This window comes from Schistocerca piceifrons, chromosome 2 (assembly GCF_021461385.2).
Source record: "Schistocerca piceifrons isolate TAMUIC-IGC-003096 chromosome 2, iqSchPice1.1, whole genome shotgun sequence".
Classification (NCBI taxonomy): Eukaryota; Metazoa; Arthropoda; class Insecta; order Orthoptera; family Acrididae; genus Schistocerca; species Schistocerca piceifrons.
Window position 1 is genome coordinate 314,104,504 of NC_060139.1, and position 21,167 is coordinate 314,125,670.

The 21,167-nt window shown below is 44.5% G+C and overlaps 1 protein-coding gene across 1 annotated transcript in view; it reads right to left on the bottom strand.

The window, feature by feature from the left end:
- The window catches only part of LOC124776912 (leucine-rich repeat-containing G-protein coupled receptor 5-like), a 415,623-nt gene extending 396,982 nt beyond the window's left edge, over positions 1-18,641 (bottom strand). The window contains exon 1 of the mRNA XM_047252123.1: positions 18,535-18,641. Within this exon, the coding sequence (XP_047108079.1) occupies positions 18,535-18,539 (5 nt within the window). The 5' untranslated portion in view covers positions 18,540-18,641. The remainder of the gene's footprint in view (positions 1-18,534) is intronic.
- Between the last annotated feature and the right edge of the window lie 2,526 nt (positions 18,642-21,167).

Genomic DNA, 21,167 nt, shown 5'->3' on the forward strand with positions numbered 1-21,167 from the left:
CGTAAAAATAAAAAATGAAGACAGGCACAAACAGTGATATAAAAATTCGGCCTGTCACACAAGACCAAAGAAGTATGCTTTTTATCATGCATGTTCCGTTTGATGTCCACTGTATGTTGCAGTTTACCGGAAAGAGCAATGCTACGTTTGTGAGTACAACTGCTCACCGGAGATTCACACGCAAGATTTCCTCTTATATCCAGATTTTTTTTCTGCTTCGAACAGACGAAATTCCCTTAAGTCATTTTATTATTTAATTTTTTAGGCATTTTATATATATACCACGCAGTCAGCCCCATATTAGTTTAGTAGTGCATCTATGATTACAACAAATTTAGGTGAATCCATAGGAGCACTAGTCACTGATAGTTATATAAGCATATTACAATCTCTTGAAAAGTCAATGATTATTTTGTAAGATTTTACTTTTGTGGTGATGAGTAGACAACTGTTGTTTCAGCTTTTCATGCATGAAGTCCGTTATGAGTCAATTATTGATCTGTTAATGCAGTGTTAGTTATCATACTTCGTTTGATTTATTTGTCAGGCTAAGTGCAGCTTAATAATTACTATTAAAATCAGTCTTGATCACAAATTTATTTATTCTGGTAACCGATTTCGACCACGCCTGTTCTCATCCACAGACCTACAAGTCAAATACAAAGTCCGATCAGAGGGCTACAAACATTAAAGAAAATTATATAAAACTACAAAGTTATAAAACGATGAATTACCAAAATGCTGTACGAGCAGGAGCCTCCTAGTGGTAAATCACTGCTAGATAGAACAGTACAAGTCTTACTTATATATTCAACTTATTCCAGATATGCAGTATAATGACTAGGACTTCGGGTCAGTTGATTTCCATAATCTCGTAATGAATAGTCTGAACGAACAAGAACTCAGATAGATGCCACACGTGAAGGCGTTCTATAGAAATCATCAAAACGGTACCCATTATTCACCTGTAGCATAGTCATGTGGTGACATGTTATTCCTGAGTCTCTTGTTAGACTAACAACACCGTTTGCCGATCACAGTTTAAAACGCTTCTGACCGCTTCAACTGTTCCGTGTCAGTAGGAAAGAAAATGTCCCAGTCTCTTTTTTTCTTGAAAAGAGGCTAGTAAACTTTTTTATCAAGATTCATTTCCAATGTCATCAAAAGCCTTTGAAGACACCCACGCCTCGGCGTTTCTTTCTTACAAGTGCTACCGATTTCAATTTTGTCTTTTCTTTAAGATCCTCGTATCTGTTTTATCCTCGCACTGCTATATGCTGAAGACTCCTTGCGTTTTGCCATTCACTATTTTAGGGGTCAGCCACATTGTCCGCTTCTGTACTCTACTGCATACTCTTCTTTGCCATTAACATAATTTTCATCTAGAAGCTCTTCATGTGCGTTCGTAGTCAAGACAGAATACACCTTGAGTCATGTGTTCAATTGAGATAATAGCAGTACCTGAACTCGGCTGATAACCGGTCGTCGAATATTCTCTTTTTTTCGGCTCAATGCCTCTATGGAAAAGACATACTACTGAAATGCCTATACAAGAAAGCGTCTAACGAAGGATCACTTCTACATCTACATGATTACTCTCCAATTCACATTTAAGTGCTTGGCAGAGGGTTCATCGAACCACAATCATACTAACTCTCTACCATTCCACTCCCGAACAGCGCGCGGGAAAAACGAACACCTAAATCTTTCTGTTCGAGCTCTGATTTCTCTTATTTTATTTTGATGATCTCGCCGCGACGAAAAACGTCTTTGCTTTAATGACTTCCATCCCAACTCGCGTATCATATCTGCCACACTCTCTCCCCTATTACGTGGTAATACAAAACGAGCTGCCTTTTTTGCACCCTTTCGATGTCCTCCGTCAATCCCACCTGGTAAGGATCCCACAATGCGCAACAATATTCTAACAGAGGACGAACGAGTGTAGTGTAAGCTGTCTCTTTAGTGGACTTGTTGCATCTTCTAAGTGTCCTGCCAATGAAACACAACCTTTGGCTCGCCTTCCCTACAATATTATCTATGTGGTCTTTCCAACTGAAGTTGTTCGTAATTTTAACACCCAGGTACTTAGTTGAATTAACAACCTTGAGAATTGTACTATTTATCGAGTAATCGAATTCCAACGGATTTCTTTTGGAACTCATGGATCACCTCACACTTGTCGTTATTTAGCGTCAACTGCCACCTGCCACACCATACAGCAATCTTTTCTAAATCGCTTTGCGACTGATACTGGTCTTCGGATGACCCTACTAGACGGTAAATTACAGCATCATCTGCGAACAACCTAAGAGAACTGCTCAGATTGTCACCCGGGTCATTTATATAGATCAGGAACAGCAGAGGTCCCAGGACGCTTCCCTGGGGACCACCTGATATCACTTCAGTTTTACTCGATGATTTGCTGTCTATTACTACGAACTGCGACCTTCCTGAAAGGAAATCACGAATCCAGTCGCACAACTGAGACGATACCCCATAGGCTCGCAGCTTGATTAGGAGTCGCTTAATGGTGCAAGGATTATCATCATAACATTATGAAGGGAATAACTTTTTCTTTACCGATTCTTGATGCAATTGTGCTGAAGCGGCCAGCGTGTCCGTTCGAAGTACGATCGGGCGGAGGTCACAGGCCGGCTGGTGAACCCAGTGCGCTGAACTTTGGTACGGTGTCGGCGCTATTATTCAATCGCGGAGCACCCTAGAATGAATGACATGCCGGATCCACAGTGTTCTGAAACGTTCTTTGTCTTCTGTGCTCAAATATTTGATTTCACCTGGACAGTGAAGCGGCAGTAAGTTTATCTTCTAGTGTAAACATACCATTCGAAGATCAGTTTTGTTTCCATCTGCTCTGCAAACGGCGAGCACATGCTGGACCGTAGTCTGTTTCACCGAAGTCTACTTTTATTTTAACGGTTTCCAATTATTACCAGAAAACACTGAAACTCGAGCAAGTCATCCATTCTAGTCTGATACACACACCAACACTTGAGCTTCATATTCTTGTATTGCCCTAGAAATAAATTATAAATTGCCGTAATCCCCCCAGGGATTTCGGGGTGTTTTCATTGCTTATACGCTTGATGTAGGACTTGATAATTCCCTCGATTTCAAACCCAGTTGAGAACTCTTTTTTCCTTCTCGCATTCCGCTGGGATTAGGCTGAAAATAATCGAAGTCTACAATGGACGTGATCTACGACAGCCCGTCCTACCTTATAAAGGGTGTGAAAAAGGAAAAACAAGTGTTAGTACTGGAGGTGTGGTATGACAGAATCAGAAACTTCTTCTAGAGGGGCAACTTGTTATTGAAAAAAATAGATCGCGCTAAATGCCTGGCAGAATAGGAATTACTTGCAGAAAAACTATTATGTTACTGCTTTAAGCATCTACATTATTGATGGAAATGAGTGTGGTACAGTTTTTTACTCACCTCGTCAAGTAAAGAAATCAGTATAACAGCAATAATAATGAAACTTCCTGGCAGATTAAAACTGTGTGCCGGACCGAGACTCGAACTCCGGACCTTTGCCTTTCGCGGGCAAGCGCTCTACCGACTGAGCTACCCAAGCACGACTCACGCCCCGTCCTCACAGGTAGGAGACGGCTGGCGGAATTAAAGGCAAAGGTCCCGAGTTCGAGTCTCGGTCCGGCACACAGTTTTAATCTGCCAGGATGTTTCATATCAGCGCACACTCCGCTGTAGAGTGAAAATTTCATTCTAGCAGTAATAATGTTATCGCCGCGCGGAGTGGGCACGAGGTTTGAGACGCCATGCACGGATTGCGCGCCACCTCCCGACGGAGGTTCGAGTCCTCTCTCGGGCATATGTGTGTGTGTGTGTATGTGTGTGTATTGTTCTTAGCATAAGTTAGTTTAGGTTAGTTTAAGTAGTGTGTACGTCTAGGGGCCGATGACCTCATCAGTTTGGTCCCTTAGGAATTAACACACACTTGAACATTTTGAATGTTATCATTCAATATGGGCTGTGCAAAACAGCATCCGGTCACATTTGCATTTATGAATCTATCTGTAAATGTTTATACTCTTTTGTGTTTAATATTCCTTACTCAGGAATATTAGTATTGAACTCTACGATACATACAGACAGGTACGTTTCATGTACGTGGAGGATTATAATTATGAGGTATGTTCGAGAGAGAGAGAGAGAGAGAGAGAGAGAGAGAGAGGGTCGTAAAAGAGAAAAATTACCTTGTCTGTACTTCAAGTAAGCCATCGTCACGTATGTTTGTTACTGTGCAGTAGAAACTACATAGCTGGCTAGGAGACGTGCTCTATAGCTTACAAGTAAAAGCGTAAATGTTAAGTTGTGATTGCCAGGAGTACATATTTCGTATACATGTATTATACATCACTTAATGTAAAAGTGTAGACCGTTGATGCACTAGGTTTTTTTTAAAGCAGGCATTAATTTGAACCTACTGATTAAATTGAAGATCGGAAAAATTACTAATAGTAGGAAGTACAACGCCAAAAGAGCAATCTGAAGCTTTAGTTTCATCGACAGCGTAGATCCCAGAGACATTTAACTATGAAAGAAAATATTATCTTTCACTCTGTCTTATAGCATTAAGTTTAGCCAAACTCACCCTCGTCAATCATTCACAAACGTTTTAGGGCACAGATTTCTTCCTGATGTCTTGCGGAAACCTAACAAACTCCACAAATCATTATGTATCGACCAAGTGTTTGTTAATTTTATTGGAATGTTGTTACAAACGCAAATAAAGAGTTTTCCACAGTCAGAGATACAACGATTAATGTAAGCTTTTCACATCGAAGTCACTTTTGAACATTTTGTACGACATTTTTTTAAAATTCTGCTGAACGTCAACAGTGCTTTCGCGAGACCGCACATTTCGAGAATTACTCTCCCTCTTGCGATCAAACTGTGTAGCCATATCAACATTTCTTGCTGCTGGGGTCTCAGCAGCTTATACAGTATTTACGTAACAAGAACTTACTTGATCTGCAAGTTTACTGCGACAGCATCTCAGTAAGCAGTTTTCCTTTGGGTGCTAAGAAATCGCTAATCGTGTAACGATTAACCGTATAAATATTAAAGTTAATCTCAGGCTACTTTTCAACATAATTTCCTTCACCGCAAAAAAATATCTTAACATTGGTTTGGCTTTGACTGCATCTTGAAGCGTTTACGAAACGCTGGGATGATAGCTATTTTTCGTGTAAGGGATAACGTGGTAATCACTGGAAGCAAAATCTGAGCGGAATGTAGGACGGCCGAGCCACTCCCATTTGAAGTTTGCCACAACCTCTCGTTAGTGGTGTGCGGGCGAGCATTCGCAGAGCGACAAAACCGTGCCAGAACACAAAGCACTGCATAACTTGGTCTGGACGGCTCATCATCGTAATTGCTTCGTTCTATAAATTGAGCTAACAATATGTTCCGCCAATCCCCAAAGATAGAGACCATAACTGTTTCACTGAGGACTATCGCCCTGTAGTTCCTCATTTCAATCGTCACACGAAAGTCAAAAGGACATCAAAGTAAGCGGCAATGGGTTAGAGAAGCATCTGAAATCGCTCAACAGAGGAAAGGGCGCTCGCCCATACGGGATACCAGTACGATTCCACACAAGATATGCGAAAAAAATTTCGCCTCTTCTAGCAGAAGTGTACCGTAAGCCGATAAAGGAGCGAAGAGTTGCTAGTGATTGGAAAAAAGCGCAGATCATTCCCGTTTTCAAGAAGGGTCTCGAACAGACACACAAAACTATAGGACTATATGCCTAACGTCGGTCTGTTGCAGAATTTTGGAACATGTTTTATGCTCGGATATTACGACATTTATAGAGTCCGAAAATCTCCTCTGCAGGAATCAACATCCGCTCCGAAAACAACGGTCGTCTGGAATTTAGCGTCCCGGCGGAGGTTCGAGTCCTCCCTCGGGCATGGGTGTGTGTGCTTGTCCTTAGGATAATTTAGGTTAAGTAGTGTGTAAGCTTAGGGACTGATGACCTTAGCAGTTAAGTCCCATAAGATTTCACACACATTTGAACATTTTTTTTGGAATTTAGCTGTCTCCTTTCGTCCACGAGACCCAGAACGCAGTAGATGCCAGGCGCCCAGACCGATGCCGTGTTGCTTGACTTCCGCAAGGCGTGAAGAACATCAGACCAGCTGTGTGACAGAAACAGAATACAGCATGTCGTGCTCCATGGAGAGAAATCCTCAGACTTAAATTACCTTGGAGGGTACCCAAAGGGGCTGCTCTAGAACCACTATTTTTAACAGCATGTGTAAATGGACTGGCAGATTACGTCGGAATTTCCCTGAAGCTTTTCGCGGATGAAGCTGTCTTATAGAGAGAAGTCGCTTCTTCATCTCCCAGTACCTACTGCAGCCTACATCCTTCTGAATCTGCTTAGTGTATTCATCTCTTGGTCTCTCTCTACGATTTTTACCCTCCGCGCTACCCTCCAGTACTAAATTGGAGATAGTTCGACAATCATCGGTTATTTTACTCCCCAAATTGCAAAACTCCATTACTACATTAAGTGTCTCATTTCCTAATCTAATTCCTTCGGCATCACCCGAGTTAATTCGACTACATTCCATTATCCTCGTTTTGCTTTTGTTGATGTTCATCTTATATCCTCCTTTCAAGACACTGTCCATTCCGTTCAACTGCTCTTCCAAGTCCTTTGCTGTCTCTGACAGAATTACAATGTCATTGGCGAACCTCAAAGTTTTTATTTTCTTCTCCATGGATTTTAATACCTACTCCGAATTTTTCTTTTGTTTCCTTTACTGCTTGCTCAATATACAGATTGAATAACATCGGGGAGAGGCTACAACCCTGTCTCACTCTCTTCCCTACCACTGCTTCTCTTTCATGTCCCTTGACTCTTACAATTGCCATCTGGTTTCTGTACAAATTGTAAATAGCTTTTCGCTCCCTGTATTTTACCCCTGCCACCTTCAGAATTTGAAAGAGAGTATTCCAGTCAACATTGTCAAAAGCTTTCTCTAAGTCTTCAAATGCTAGAAACGTAGGTTTGCCTTTCCTTAATCTTTCGTCTAAGGTAAGTTGTAAGGTCAGTATTGCCTCACGTGTTCCAACATTTCTACGGAATCCAAACTGAACTTCCCCGAGGTCGGCTTCTACCAGTTTTTCTATTCGTCTGTAAAGAATACGCGTTAGTATTTTGCAGCCGTGATTTATCAAACTGATAGTTCGGTAATTTTCACATCTGTCAACACCTGCTTTCTTTGGGTTTGGAATTATTATATTCTTCTTGAAGTCTGAAGGTATTTCTCCTGTCTCATACATTTTGCTCACCAGATGTTAGAACTATTTAAACCAAACTAACCTAATGACATCACAAACATCCATGCCTGATGCAGGATTCGAACCTACGACCGTAGCAGTCGCACGGTTCCGGACTGAAGCGCCTAGAACCGCTCGGCCACACCGGCCGGCTTACTCGATTGAAGAACAATCATTGGAAGCAGTTATTTCCATAAAACATCTAGGAGTATGCGAACGGAGTGATATGAAGTGAAGCGATCACATAAAGCTAATCGTGGGTAAGACAGGAGCCAGACTGAGATTCATAGGAAGGAGATTTAGCTCACCAACAAAGGAAGTAGCGTACTAAACAGTGGTTAGACCAGTATTTGAAATTGATCGTAAGTCTGTTATCAGTATCAGAAAAGACTGACGGAGGTAACAGAAAAAATCCAAAGAAGAGCACCGCATTTCCTTACAGGTTCATGTGGTAGAGCGTCACGGAGATGCGCAGCCAGCTCCAATGGCAGACCCTGCAAGACAGGCGCTCTGCATCATGGTATGGTCCACTGTTAAAATTCTGAAATGTACATTCTTAGAAGAGTAAGAAAGAGAAAAAAAATACTGCTTCCTCCTGCGTATATGTCTCATGTCTCATCGCCAGTAACGAATGATGTACACAATTATCTCGTTTATTTTTTTATACTTTTTTACGACACAATCACATAAGCATTTCACAATGTCGTAACCAGTTTCGACTAGCGTGTGGCTCTTCAGATTAAACACACATGCAGCAAGCGGTTTCGGTTGTTTCCTCAATGTTACAAGTTATCCTGAAGAATGACCACTGTTTATCAAAACTGTTTACGGCATTGTGAAATACTGACGTGAATGTGTCGTAAAAATATATGTAGATAAAATAGAGGAAAATAAATCAATCTCCAAGACAGTTTGATAGCGTTTGATTGCGTACTGTAGCAGAACCTGAGAGCCGAACCTAACTGACAGGTCTTACGTCCGTCATAATTCACGATTCCTGCGGCCCCTAATATCTCAGTTACTGCGTCGAACAAAACTGTAATGAAACATAAGAAAAAAGTCATATAATTTGAACCATCAACCGTACAGTTTCTGTAAATGTTTCGTCCAACCTACGCAGAAGGGCATCGGTTTTATTCCGAAGTTGAAGCACTATTCATTTATGTATTTACACTCCTGGAAATGGAAAAAAGAACACATTGACACCGGTGTGTCAGACCCACCATACTTGCTCCGGACACTGCGAGAGGGCTGTACAAGCAATGATCACACGCACGGCACAGCGGACACACCAGGAACCGCGGTGTTGGCCGTCGAATGACGCTAGCTGCACAGCATTTGTGCACCGCCGCCGTCAGTGTCAGCCAGTTTGCCGTGGCATACGGAGCTACATCACAGTCTTTAACACTGGTAGCATGCCGCGACAGCGTGGACGTGAACCGTATGTGCAGTTGACGGACTTTGAGCGAGGGCGTATAGTGGGCATGCGGGAGGCCTGGTGGACGTACCGCCGAATTGCTCAACACGTGGGGCGTGAGGTCTCCACAGTACATCGATGTTGTCGCCAGTGGTCGGCGGAAGGTGCACGTGCCCGTCGACCTGGGACCGGACCGCAGCGACGCACGGATGCACGCCAAGACCGTAGGATCCTACGCAGTGCCGTAGGGGACCGCGCCGCCACTTCCCAGCAAATTAGGGACACTGTTGCTCCTGGGGTATCGGCGAGGACCATTCGCAACCGTCTCCATGAAGCTGGGCTACGGTCCCGCACACCGTTAGGCCGTCTTCCGCTCACGCCCCAACATCGTGCAGCCCGCCTCCAGTGGTGTCGCGACAGGCGTGAATGGAGGGACGAATGGAGACGTGTCGTCTTCAGCGATGAGAGTCGCTTCTGCCTTGGTGCCAATGATGGTCGTATGCGTGTTTGGCGCCGTGCAGGTGAGCGCCACAATCAGGACTGCATACGACCGAGGCACACAGGGCCAACACCCGGCATCATGGTGTGGGGAGCGATCTCCTACACTGGCCGTACACCACTGGTGATCGTCGAGGGGACACTGAATAGTGCACGGTACATCCAAACCGTCATCGAACCCATCGTTCTACCATTCCTAGACCGGCAAGGGAACTTGCTGTTCCAACAGGACAATGCACGTCCACATGTATCCCGTGCCACCCAACGTGCTCTAGAAGGTGTAAGTCAACTACCCTGGCCAGCAAGATCTCCGGATCTGTCCCCCATTGAGCATGTTTGGGACTGGAAGAAGCGTCGTCTCACACGGTCTGCACGTCCAGCACGAACGCTGGTCCAACTGAGGCGCCAGGTGGAAATGGCATGGCAAGCCGTTCCACAGGACTACATCCAGCATCTCTACGATCGTCTCCATGGGAGAATAGCAGCCTGCATTGCTGCGAAAGGTGGATATACACTGTACTAGTGCCGACATTGTGCATGCTCTGTTGCCTGTGTCTATGTGCCTGTGGTTCTGTCAGTGTGATCATGTGATGTATCTGACCCCAGGAATGTGTCAATAAAGTTTCCCCTTCCTGGGACAATGAATTCACGGTGTTCTTATTTCAATTTCCAGGAGTGTATATACCTCTCAGATGTTATAACTTCGACCATGTGAACCAAAGCTAACTGGCCATGAAACGACAAGTACATAGTTTACGGAACGTAAATTAGAAAATTTATAAACAAAAGCATTAAAGAGCTAATAAAACACGAAGAAACGTGATGGAGTATACGAAGGAACAAACATGAAATGTATTCGGAGTTTTGAATACGGACAAACGTCAGCTGTATAATGGAATGACGACGATGAAAATTTGTGCCGGATTGGGACTCGAACGTGGATTTTCCGCTTATCTGGAGCGGTCGCCTTACCATTTGGCCACCCGAGCATAACTCTCGGCCACACCCAAACTTCCATACGTCGTCAGCCATCTGCCTACAAGCTGTACTCATACATCCATTATGTATATTCCCGCACAGGAGAGACACTTTACTTGCACGTCGCTTGCCCGGTGTCAGCGAATAAATACAATTTTGCAGTGCCTTTGGTTTTTCGAATTACCATACAATGTTCTTTGGGACATGCACGGAAACGCATGCATGTCCGAAGGAGCAGGCACTGCGAGGACTACAGCAGTTATGAAATACATGAAATGTATTCGCAGTTGCAAATATAGTCAACCATCAGCTGCACAAGGAACAGGAATGTCATTTATATAACTTCGAGTCGACTGTATAGCGGCCACTTTGTGAACTGACACTGCAGATTTGTCTGACTACCATTTTCTCAGTTAGATATATTTTTGGTTGGTGCACACAGTTGCCCCAAAATACAGCATCGAAAATATAGCGCCGTACAAGATAATATAGCGAAAGTAACCAAACTAAAGAAGCCTCCGCGTTTCAGTGTCAGAGAGAGCGAAGATTAATTTTATAGTGAAGATAGTATCATTCAGTTTCTCCTCAAGATATGGAACGTAGTACTTCCAAAAAAGCCACTGAATGACCACGTTGGAACAATAAAAATTCATTTCAGAAAAGTTCCATATTAAAACCTGTATGCATTGCGTTTGGTTACGTTCAAGTATTAATCTGTTCTTTGAAGGCCAAGTGCGGTTGTAACTAACTACGCTACTAGTAACATCATTTATAGTACGTTCCACGTCATTCACAATAACTTCCCTGCCATCTGTGAAGAGAAAGTTTTTGACTCATCTTCATCTGTCATGCTTTGTGGATGGTCAGTGATACATATCAAGAGAAGGAATGAATCCAGAACAGAATCCTGTGGCACCCCTCAGACTCAAACTCCTTCCCTGTATGTCGACGCCGGAGGACAACGCTCTGCTTCCTACTGTTTTCATTATCTCACAACTCTGTCACTAAAAGCTCTCCATCCGTAAACTGCACATATTTCCCATTGAATGGCTGTGTTTTTTTCTCACGGAAAACGAATCGTTCCGCACACTACAAACCCGCAAATTTTGCGATTGTACGAGTGCACGCTGAAAAGTAATGGCTCCCAATTTTTCATGTGCAAGCTCCTAAAGATTTTTAAATAAAACAAATGTTATTAACATTCTATATCTTTATTTTTAAGGTCTACATATTTATTTGACAACATTACTCTGCAGACTAACATATTTCTCCCACCGAGAGAAACGAGAGACCAGTTTGTTGTTATCGTCACTGTGGAATGTTTGACTTTGTTGCCGGAACCAAACCCGCACTCCTGCTTGCGTCCCTTGATCACCGTTTAACTTAAGTCTTCGATGGAGTTCTTTGAAGTATGAATACAGATGAAAATCAGATGGGGCCAAGCTGGGAGTGGATGGAGGATGATCGATGATAGTGGACTCTAGGCGTCGGATTGTCGCAGATGTCGCAATACTCGTGTGGGGTCTGACATTGTCGTGTTGAAGGGGAGGGTGCCCCGTCCGTGGACGAACTCTTCGAATTCGATTACAACATGCTGTTTCTCACGCATCGATATTGTTACGTTACACGCCGCTACGTTACACGCTATAGTTCGGAGCCGTCTAGCGGAAGAGGGCTGCAAATATGTAGACATGAATAGTAAAGATGTAGAATATTAATTACGTTTGATTTATTTACATAGCTTTAAGAGTTTTAATATAAAAAAAAATCGGATGCATTATTTTTCAGCATTGCGTCGTAACATTCGACACCGTTGTCACACTAGACACAACGTTGCAGCAAGTTTCTCTCTCTGGCTTCTGGTTGAAGCTACATACTGGCGAGCAGCAGACGTCGCTGCGCATCCTTTTGGCCGTGCAGTTTACAAGCAGAAATATTATTCCGAATTTTTCAAGTACACTCCTGGAAATGGAAAAAAGAACACATTGACACCGGTGTGTCAGACCCACCATACTTGCTCCGGACACTGCGAGAGGGCTGTACAAGCAACGATCACACGCACGGCACAGCGGACACACCAGGAACCGCGGTGTTGGCCGTCGAATGGCGCTAGCTGCGCAGCATTTGTGCACCGCCGCCGTCAGTGTCAGCCAGTTTGCCGTGGCATACGGAGCTCCATCGCAGTCTTTAACACTGGTAGCATGCCGCGACAGCGTGGACGTGAGCCGTATGTGCAGTTGACGGACTTTGAGCGAGGGCGTATAGTGGGCATGCGGGAGGCCGGGTGGACGTACCGCCGAATTGCTCAACACGTGGGGCGTGAGGTCTCCACAGTACATCGATGTTGTCGCCAGTGGTCGGCGGAAGGTGCACGTGCCCGTCGACCTGGGACCGGACCGCAGCGACGCACGGATGCACGCCAAGACCGTAGGATCCTACGCAGTGCCGTAGGGGACCGCACCGCCACTTCCCAGCAAATTAGGGACACTGTTGCTCCTGGGGTATCGGCGAGGACCATTCGCAACCGTCTCCATGAAGCTGGGCTACGGTCCCGCACACCGTTAGGCCGTCTTCCGCTCACGCCCCAACATCGTGCAGCCCGCCTCCAGTGGTGTCGCGACAGGCGTGAATGGAGGGACGAATGGAGACGTGTCGTCTTCAGCGATGAGAGTCGCTTCTGCCTTGGTGCCAATGATGGTCGTATGCGTGTTTGGCGCCGTGCAGGTGAGCGCCACAATCAGGACTGCATACGACCGAGGCACACAGGGCCAACACCCGGCATCATGGTGTGGGGAGCGATCTCCTACACTGGCCGTACACCACTGGTGATCGTCGAGGGGACACTGAATAGTGCACGGTACATCCAGACCGTCATCGAACCCATCGTTCTACCATTCCTAGACCGGCAAGGGAACTTGCTGTTCCAACAGGACAATGCACGTCCGCATGTATCCCATGCCACCCAACGTGCTCTAGAAGGTGTAAGTCGACTACCCTGGCCAGCAAGATCTCCGGATCTGTCCCCCATTGAGCATGTTTGGGACTGGATGAAGCGTCGTCTCACGCGGTCTGCACGTCCAGCACGAACGCTGGTCCAACTGAGGCGCCAGGTGGAAATGGCATGGCAAGCCGTTCCACAGGACTACATCCAGCATCTCTACGATCGTCTCCATGGGAGAATAGCAGCCTGCATTGCTGCGAAAGGTGGATATACACTGTACTAGTGCCGACATTGTGCATGCTCTGTTGCCTGTGTCTATGTGCCTGTGGTTCTGTCAGTGTGATCATGTGATGTATCTAACCCCAGGAATGTGTCAATAAAGTTTCCCCTTCCTGGGACAATGAATTCACGGTGTTCTTATTTCAATTTCCAGGAGTGTATTATCTCATTACTGATTAGAAACATCGATGGAACGATATATTCTAGAGACAATATCCTCATATATTTTGTAAATTTGCGGCATAGTTTCGAACACGACAATCCTGTTTATTGTTTCTCAAAGAATACACCTGTTTTCATTTACGAGGGTATCGTGCAAACGAAATGTAAGTTTCTGTCTAAGCAACAAAACTATTATTAAGTTATCGAAACAAAAGATTGGTGATATCGCTTTAAGATCTCCGTTTTTTCCTAGCTGTCTCAGATGGCGTGAAAGTTTACGAATAACATTAGTCGAGACTCAGCAGAAATACTTTTAGCTCTGAAGTTCAAGAAATTACTGTTCATTGAACCGCAGCATTTGGACATCCCTGTATGACACCACTACACGAAACAGTTTTATGGAGAACTATCTGACGTCTGATTCTGTTACCATTTTAAAATGTTTAATAGCAACTGCCAAAGAATGCTGCTTCTTGGAAATCATCGTCTATTTTTTTATACATATCAGAGCTTGTTTGGTATAGCAATCTTTAGTACACAATAAGCCACATTTTAAAAAAATAGCCGTCGAAATTGGTACTCAGAGATACGAGTTAAAAGAACACTAGGAGTCCTGTATTTATTTCGAAACAGCTTTGATGGGTACCCCTGACTAACGGACTACCGTGTACACGATTTATGCGATGTTTAGTAGTGCCGTAAACAACTAAAAATGAGAATATTTATCGTGTATATGACCAGCATTACAGTCACATATGTTTAAAATGACAGTTGCTAATAGCGACACTAGAGCTACAATTGTTACGGATGACTGCTATCAGCAGCAACTTAAGTTAGAAATGAGACGCAGCTGGGATGTCCGCGGAAGCAGAGTCACGAGCAGTCACAACCAGGCCTTTCATAGAATGCCAGTGCTGACGGCACTTTTGCATAGTCATCCGAACGGACCATAACGGGACGTCGCCTTTTTCCCCGTGACTTAATGTAGTTGTGGCATACGACACCATATCTCTGCAAATAGAACGAGTCGCAAAACTGACTTTTTGGCATAGGCTGTGGTGACAGACTAAACTGTAGCGTAGCCCAGAGTGTAGGTTAGGTTCAAGGGTGACAAACTGATTGCGAGTTGCCGAAGCCAACGAATATGAATAAGAAATCTTAGTTCGGGCAACATATCTACATCACTACTCTGCAATTCATAGTTAAGTGCCTGTCAGAGGGTTCATCAAACCACCTTCAAGCTATTTCTCTACCGTTCCACTCTCGAACAAGACACTAGACAAACCATCACTTAAATGAGGCGGGAGAAAGTTGATTGAAATTTCGTGAAAATATCCTGCAACGATAAACGCCTTTAACACTTGCACCCCAACTCGCTTATCATATACGCAACACTCTCTCCCGTTTCACAATAATGCAAAAACAGCTACCCTTTTTTGAACTTTTCGATGGCCTCCGTCAATCTTATCTGATGCGGATCCCAAGCCACGCAGCAAGAGGAGGGACAAACGTAGTGTAGGCAGTCTTTTCAATAGACCTGTAGCATCTTTTAAGTGTTCTGTCAATAAAACACATTCTTTAGTTCGCTTTCCCCACAACATTAGCTATGCAATCGTTATACTGTAAGTTATTCGTGACTGTAATCCCTAAATGGCTCTGAGCACTATGGGACTTAACATCTATGGTCATCAGTCCCCTAGAACTTAGAACTACTTAAACCTAACTAACCTAAGGACATCACACAACACCCAGTCATCACGAGGCAGAGAAAATTCCTGACCCCGCCGGAAATCGAACCCGGGAACCCGGGCGCGGGTAGTAATCCCTAAACCTCCAGGTTTATGTGACTTATCGTTTAAGCGAAAGTTAACGCATTCCTTTTAGTACTCATGTGGATGACTCCACACTTTTCATTATTTAGAATCAATTGCCACCTTTTGCACCAGTCGGGTATTTTGTCTGTATAATTTTGCAGCTGGTTTTGATCTTCTGATGACTTTACGAGACGGTAAATGACAGAATCATTTGCAAACAGTTTAACAGGGCTGCGCGGATTGTCCCCTAAATCAGTTATATAGAATAGGAACGGCAGAGGGCCTACAACACTTCCTTGGGGAATCCCACACATCGCATCCGTATTGCTCAATGACTTTCCGTCAGTTACAACGAACTGTAATCTTTGTGACAGGAAACGACGAATCTAGTATCACAACTGAGACGATACTCCATAGGCACGCAATTTGATTAGCAGCCGCTTGTTTGGAACGGTGTCAAACGCCTTATGGGGATCTAGAAACATGGTATCAATTTGAGGTCTCCTTTCGATAGCACTCACTGTTTCCGAACAATAATGAGCTAGTTGTATACTGATCTGCAGCGTTGTCCGCGGTCTGAGTTAGGTTGTAAGTTGACAGATTGTGAGTTCGCAAAGCTGTATCGAAGGCTTCATGTAATCGCTTTCGTATACATCGCGTCCTTCGGAGCGGCCCTCAGATAACGAAGTGTCTGTCTCAAGTCTACAGATGTGGATGGAAGTTATGTGATTTCTCCCGGTCTGCCAGGTAACTTGTCACCGAGCGGCACGCCCCTAAGCTAATGTGGTGAAGCGATTACCCGCTATAAAAAGCAATTTTAATACTGAGCCGGAGCATGCAATGGAAACACGAGCCGTGCACTTCGTTTGAAGAAGAACGGTGCCTTTGCCACGCATATCTCGCCACACTGATAACACTGCAAGATTAACTGACAGCTGTAACACAAAAGAACAGGAGAACTACTACACTCGTGTAAGCTACATATAATGTGAAGACAACAACACTGTATAGGACTGAACTCAAAATCTTAATCGGTTCGAGATGTAGGCGCATTCGTCTGGTACCAGATTTGGGTTTTTCGTAGACTCCCTAAACTGCTTATAGATGACTCTGGGACGAATTCTCTGAAAAAGATCATGGCCCCTTCACTCCCCATTCTTGTCCAATACGACATTGCGCTCTGTGCCTACTCATCCCCTCATCCAATGGAAGTTAAAACCCAATCTTCTTTCCTCGGAAGTCTCAGTTGATCCTTCTCTGTTAGCTATGTGTCAACGCTCAAACATTGTTAGCATAATCCTGGATACAGGTTTTTTATATATACAGTATATTTAGTCAGGCATATGAGAGTGAAGTTGATGCATGCAATCGCACCGTAATTGCTTAAGATCCGATCTATCGACTTTCCTACAAGTACCTTCATTTAAACTGCTACAGTTGTCACCACTAGCGAGAAGTATGTCATATGTGCTGTGATATCTATCAGTCCGTGAGTCCGAGACCTAAAATTAAAGTTAAATATATTTTTCAAAATACAGTTTCCAATTGCTCTGTGCTCACTTTGCGGCAAGTAGTTAGATAATAAACAACATCACAAGTTAAAGTATACGTAATTTCGAAGGCCTCGTATTTACAAAAATTGAACTTCTTATTCCCGTCCAGCTATCTTCACTTAGGTTTTCCGTCGTTTATTTGTATCATTTGACGCGAAGCCTCCAAATAAATCAGAAAAAATTTCCTTCCCGTGCTTGGGCACCTGGGCTACAGTTTCGTCACTAATAACACAGACGGAACTTCAGACTTTAGCATTTCTTTGCAATGTATGCAGAACCGCTGCAGTAAGCTGCGTTCATAAAGGATAAATTTCGATATTAGTGGCAATACTTTACGCAACTGGAACAATACAGCAGAAACGCTGAATTGGTCACTGGTGAATGAATGAATGATTTTAGTATTACGTGTTTCGGAATAACCCACCAACAGATATCATATCGAGTTGTACAAATGAACTGAAGTAATATGTGCATGCATAACAAACTAGTCTGCCTCTGACAGTTATAACATATAACTTCAGTCCATTTATACAAATGGTTCAAATGGCTCTGAGCACTATGGGACTTAACATCTGAGGTCATCAGTCCCCTAGAACTTAGAACTACTTAAACCTAACTAACCTAAGGACACCACACACATCCATTCTCGAGGCAGGATTGGAACCTGCGACCGTAGCGGTCGCGCGGTTCCAGACTGCGGCGCCTAGAACCGCTCGAGCACACAGGCCGGCTAGTCCATTTGTACAGCTCGATTTATCTCATATCTGATGATGGTTTGTACGAAAACCTTAATATTAGTGATTCATTCACCAGCTGATGAAGTTTCATTAACTGACGTGTTCAGCATTTGTGTAGTACTGCTCCCAGTATATAATATGGTCGCGTGCTTTCTGCACGACTTCTTGAAGCATCTCGAACGAATACTTCATGTGGCTCAGATTTTTGTTTACACTTACGTGCCGCTTCATGCTCTGATTGTGTCCCTGCAGACTGGAAAAAGGACGGGATCAGTAGCTGAATGGGTAAGTTGCACTCAGTCCACAGTCTATTGTTTCAGTTCGCAGTCGCACGATTTTTTTCTGCCACGGACAACTTCTTTTACTTCTCACAATGACTTGTGTAGGCGAAAAGTGGTGAGCTACGCCATCGTTTGGAATGCTCGCTCCATTGTAGGCCTCCCTACAATTGGTCGGTTGAGACAGTTCAAAGGGCGGAGGAAACAAGTGCACATTAGCTGCTACAGGATCGTGCGTAATAAAGCAGTGCGATGTTGAAACCAGTCTTCAGGTTGAGGACAGTACTGTTTTGGTGGTTCCGGACATCCACACAAACGAAAGTTCAAGTTTCTGGCAGCTTGAAAGTAACTAGAATGTTAATTCAACGTCGACGGTTCCAGAAATGGTGAGCTGTCTTTATGTATTCAACACGACACTGGGAGGACTAGAGAGGTGACTGCTGGAGCGAATAAGCACTGCGTGCGGTCTACTGGACTCAACACTCTGGACGATGGAACCAGACAGAGCGGATCAGCTGAGGAGGCGCGGCCAGCGTACGCACCTCATGGTTGCAGCAGCAGTCTCACGCACTCGACGCGATGCACAGTCAGGTACGCAGGCAGGCAGAGAGGCGCGAGCGGGCGTTCTATTCCTGGACGCAGCCGCGGCCGAACTGGCCATGTTGTCACCGCCGCCGCCGCCGCTGCCCCCCCCCCCTTTCCCCTCACCGCTCCACCGGCGCCCCCACTGCAGCCGCGCGCGTCTGCAGCGACCGCTGACGCCGCTTCTGGAAGGCGACCTTGCCGCACGCGCAGCGGCCTGCAGCGCCTGTTAAAGGGCCACGCGCTTTGTTTTGGTTCGGGCTGCACCCACCGGTGCGTCATCGGAGTTTCTCCGACCCATACACAATGTGCAAGCTATACAGCTGGTCTCAAATTCACTCGAGTTGCGGGATGTTCGCTTCCCATTGTCAGTAGAAGGAAACAACTTGTATCTGGTCCGTCTCCAGTCTCTGGACAGTGTCGCTGCCTCCTAACGGGAGTACCGAGCGAGGTGGCGCAGTGGTTAGCACACTGGACTCGCATTCCGGAGGACAACGGTTCAATCCCGTCTCCGGCCATCCTGATTTAGGTTTTCCGTGATTTCTCTAAGTCGTTTCAGGCGAATGCCGAGATGGTTCCTTTGAAAGGGCACGGCCGATTTCCTTCCCAATCCTTCCCTAACCCGAGCTTGCGCTCCGTCTCTAATGACCTCGTTGTCGATGGGACGTTAAACACTAACCACCACCACACCTAACGGGAGTGTAGTGTTGCAACGTCCCCTTAGAAAAATTTATGAATGACTGTGCTGATAAACCTCTTACATTATTTGATTTTCAAACAGCTGAGCAGAACTGAACGTACTTAGACATTTCGCTCTTTACCTATTCTGATCAATACTAAACTGACACACAATATTTTTGGCGCAACGCAATCTGACTTTCAAAAATCCCTACAAAAGAATGGCCCCGACTAACAATAACCTATACCTTTCACGAATCACTTACCTCACAAAAATCTTCGTTACTCGAACTGCTGCAATACAGCGAGCGCCACTACTGCCAGCTAAACAAAAGATTCTAACTACTGAAGGCACTAACTACTGATAGGCATAGTCAGCAAATGAAAGATTTTGATAGAGAACAAACAATGTATTTACCTTAATAATGTTCCAAAGTCATCATATATATCAGTTCATGATATCCAATATTACAAATTTACTCTTTCTGATGGACACACGTCCAGATCGTCCGCTCTCAAAATTCTGCCATTTCTCTCCCCTCATCCACCACTGCTGGCGGCTCACCTCCAACTGCGGAACCCAACGCGCTGTTCACATCCAACTGCCCAACATTACAATAGCAAATATTCCAACAATGCCAACCAGCCACAGGCTTCACACAGCACAGTCAGTGGTTTTCATATAGAGTGCTACGTGCCGTTACCAACATAAAAACCTAAACAGCCTACTTACATCTAAAAAGCCTACTGTGATAAATGATCAGAATTGTCTTTATGATGAGAATGTTCTTGCTTTTGACCAACATTGCACCAGTAAGTGTGTGCATTTGATATCTTTGTTATTGTAATTATGAAAAATTTTTTCAAATCTGCATTGGCCACTGCCCAAAACAATTTGTAAATTTTTTTGTGGGGAGCATGGGGGCTATGTAAGTAGGGGACGTTGCAGTGTCGCTACCTAATCTTTCAGAAGAAGTAATAAGAAATAGTGAGAATATCACCGCAAAGCATCGCAGGCTGGCAGCTGCTTTGTAACGATATGTTTGTCAGAATAACATGCACGTAAGGCATGCAAGACAAGGCTTCCCCACTCAGCTGAGAACTGCACCGTGCAGCAGTAATGAATGTACGAGGCGTGTTTTTTTTAAGTAAGTACCGTTTTGAAATTAAAAAAGATGTGCTAAGATATCTAAATAATTTTATTATTATATGAAAGCCTGTACCTTAATGTACTTTTCTGCATAATTTCCGTCAATGTTGAGGCACTTGTCATGACGTTGTACCAGTTTTTAAATACCCTCCTCATAGAAGTCTGCCGCATGACTTGTTAACCACTGCATCACCACTGTTTTGACTTCGTCATCGTCTTGAAGACGCTGACCGCCCACGTGTTTCTTCAAGTGCAGCAACAGATGGTAGTCACTGGGCGCAAGATCGGGGCTGTACGAAGGATGATCTAGAGTTTCCCATCGAAAAGATGAGATGAGATCTTTTGTCTGATTCGCCACGTGCGGAAGGGCATGGTCTTGCAGCAAAACGATGCCCTTGCTCAACTTCCATGGACTGTTGCCTTTGATTCTGGTGTGAGGTAGGCCACCCATGTTTCATCGCCCGTAACAATTTGGCTTAAGAAATCATCACCGTCGTTGTGGTACCGCTCAAGGAAAGTCATTGCACTGTCTATACCTTTGGTTTTGTGCACATCCGTCAACATTTTCGGTAATCAACGTGCGCACAATTTTCAGTAATTCAAGTGCTCGATCACAATGCCATACAAAACACTACGAGAAATATTAGGAAAGTCATTCCGCAAGGAGGAAATCGTAAAGCGTCTGTTTTCTCTCACCTTATTGTCCACTTCCTGCACCGAACTTTCATTAACGACCGAAGGACGCCCACTCCGTTGCTCATCATG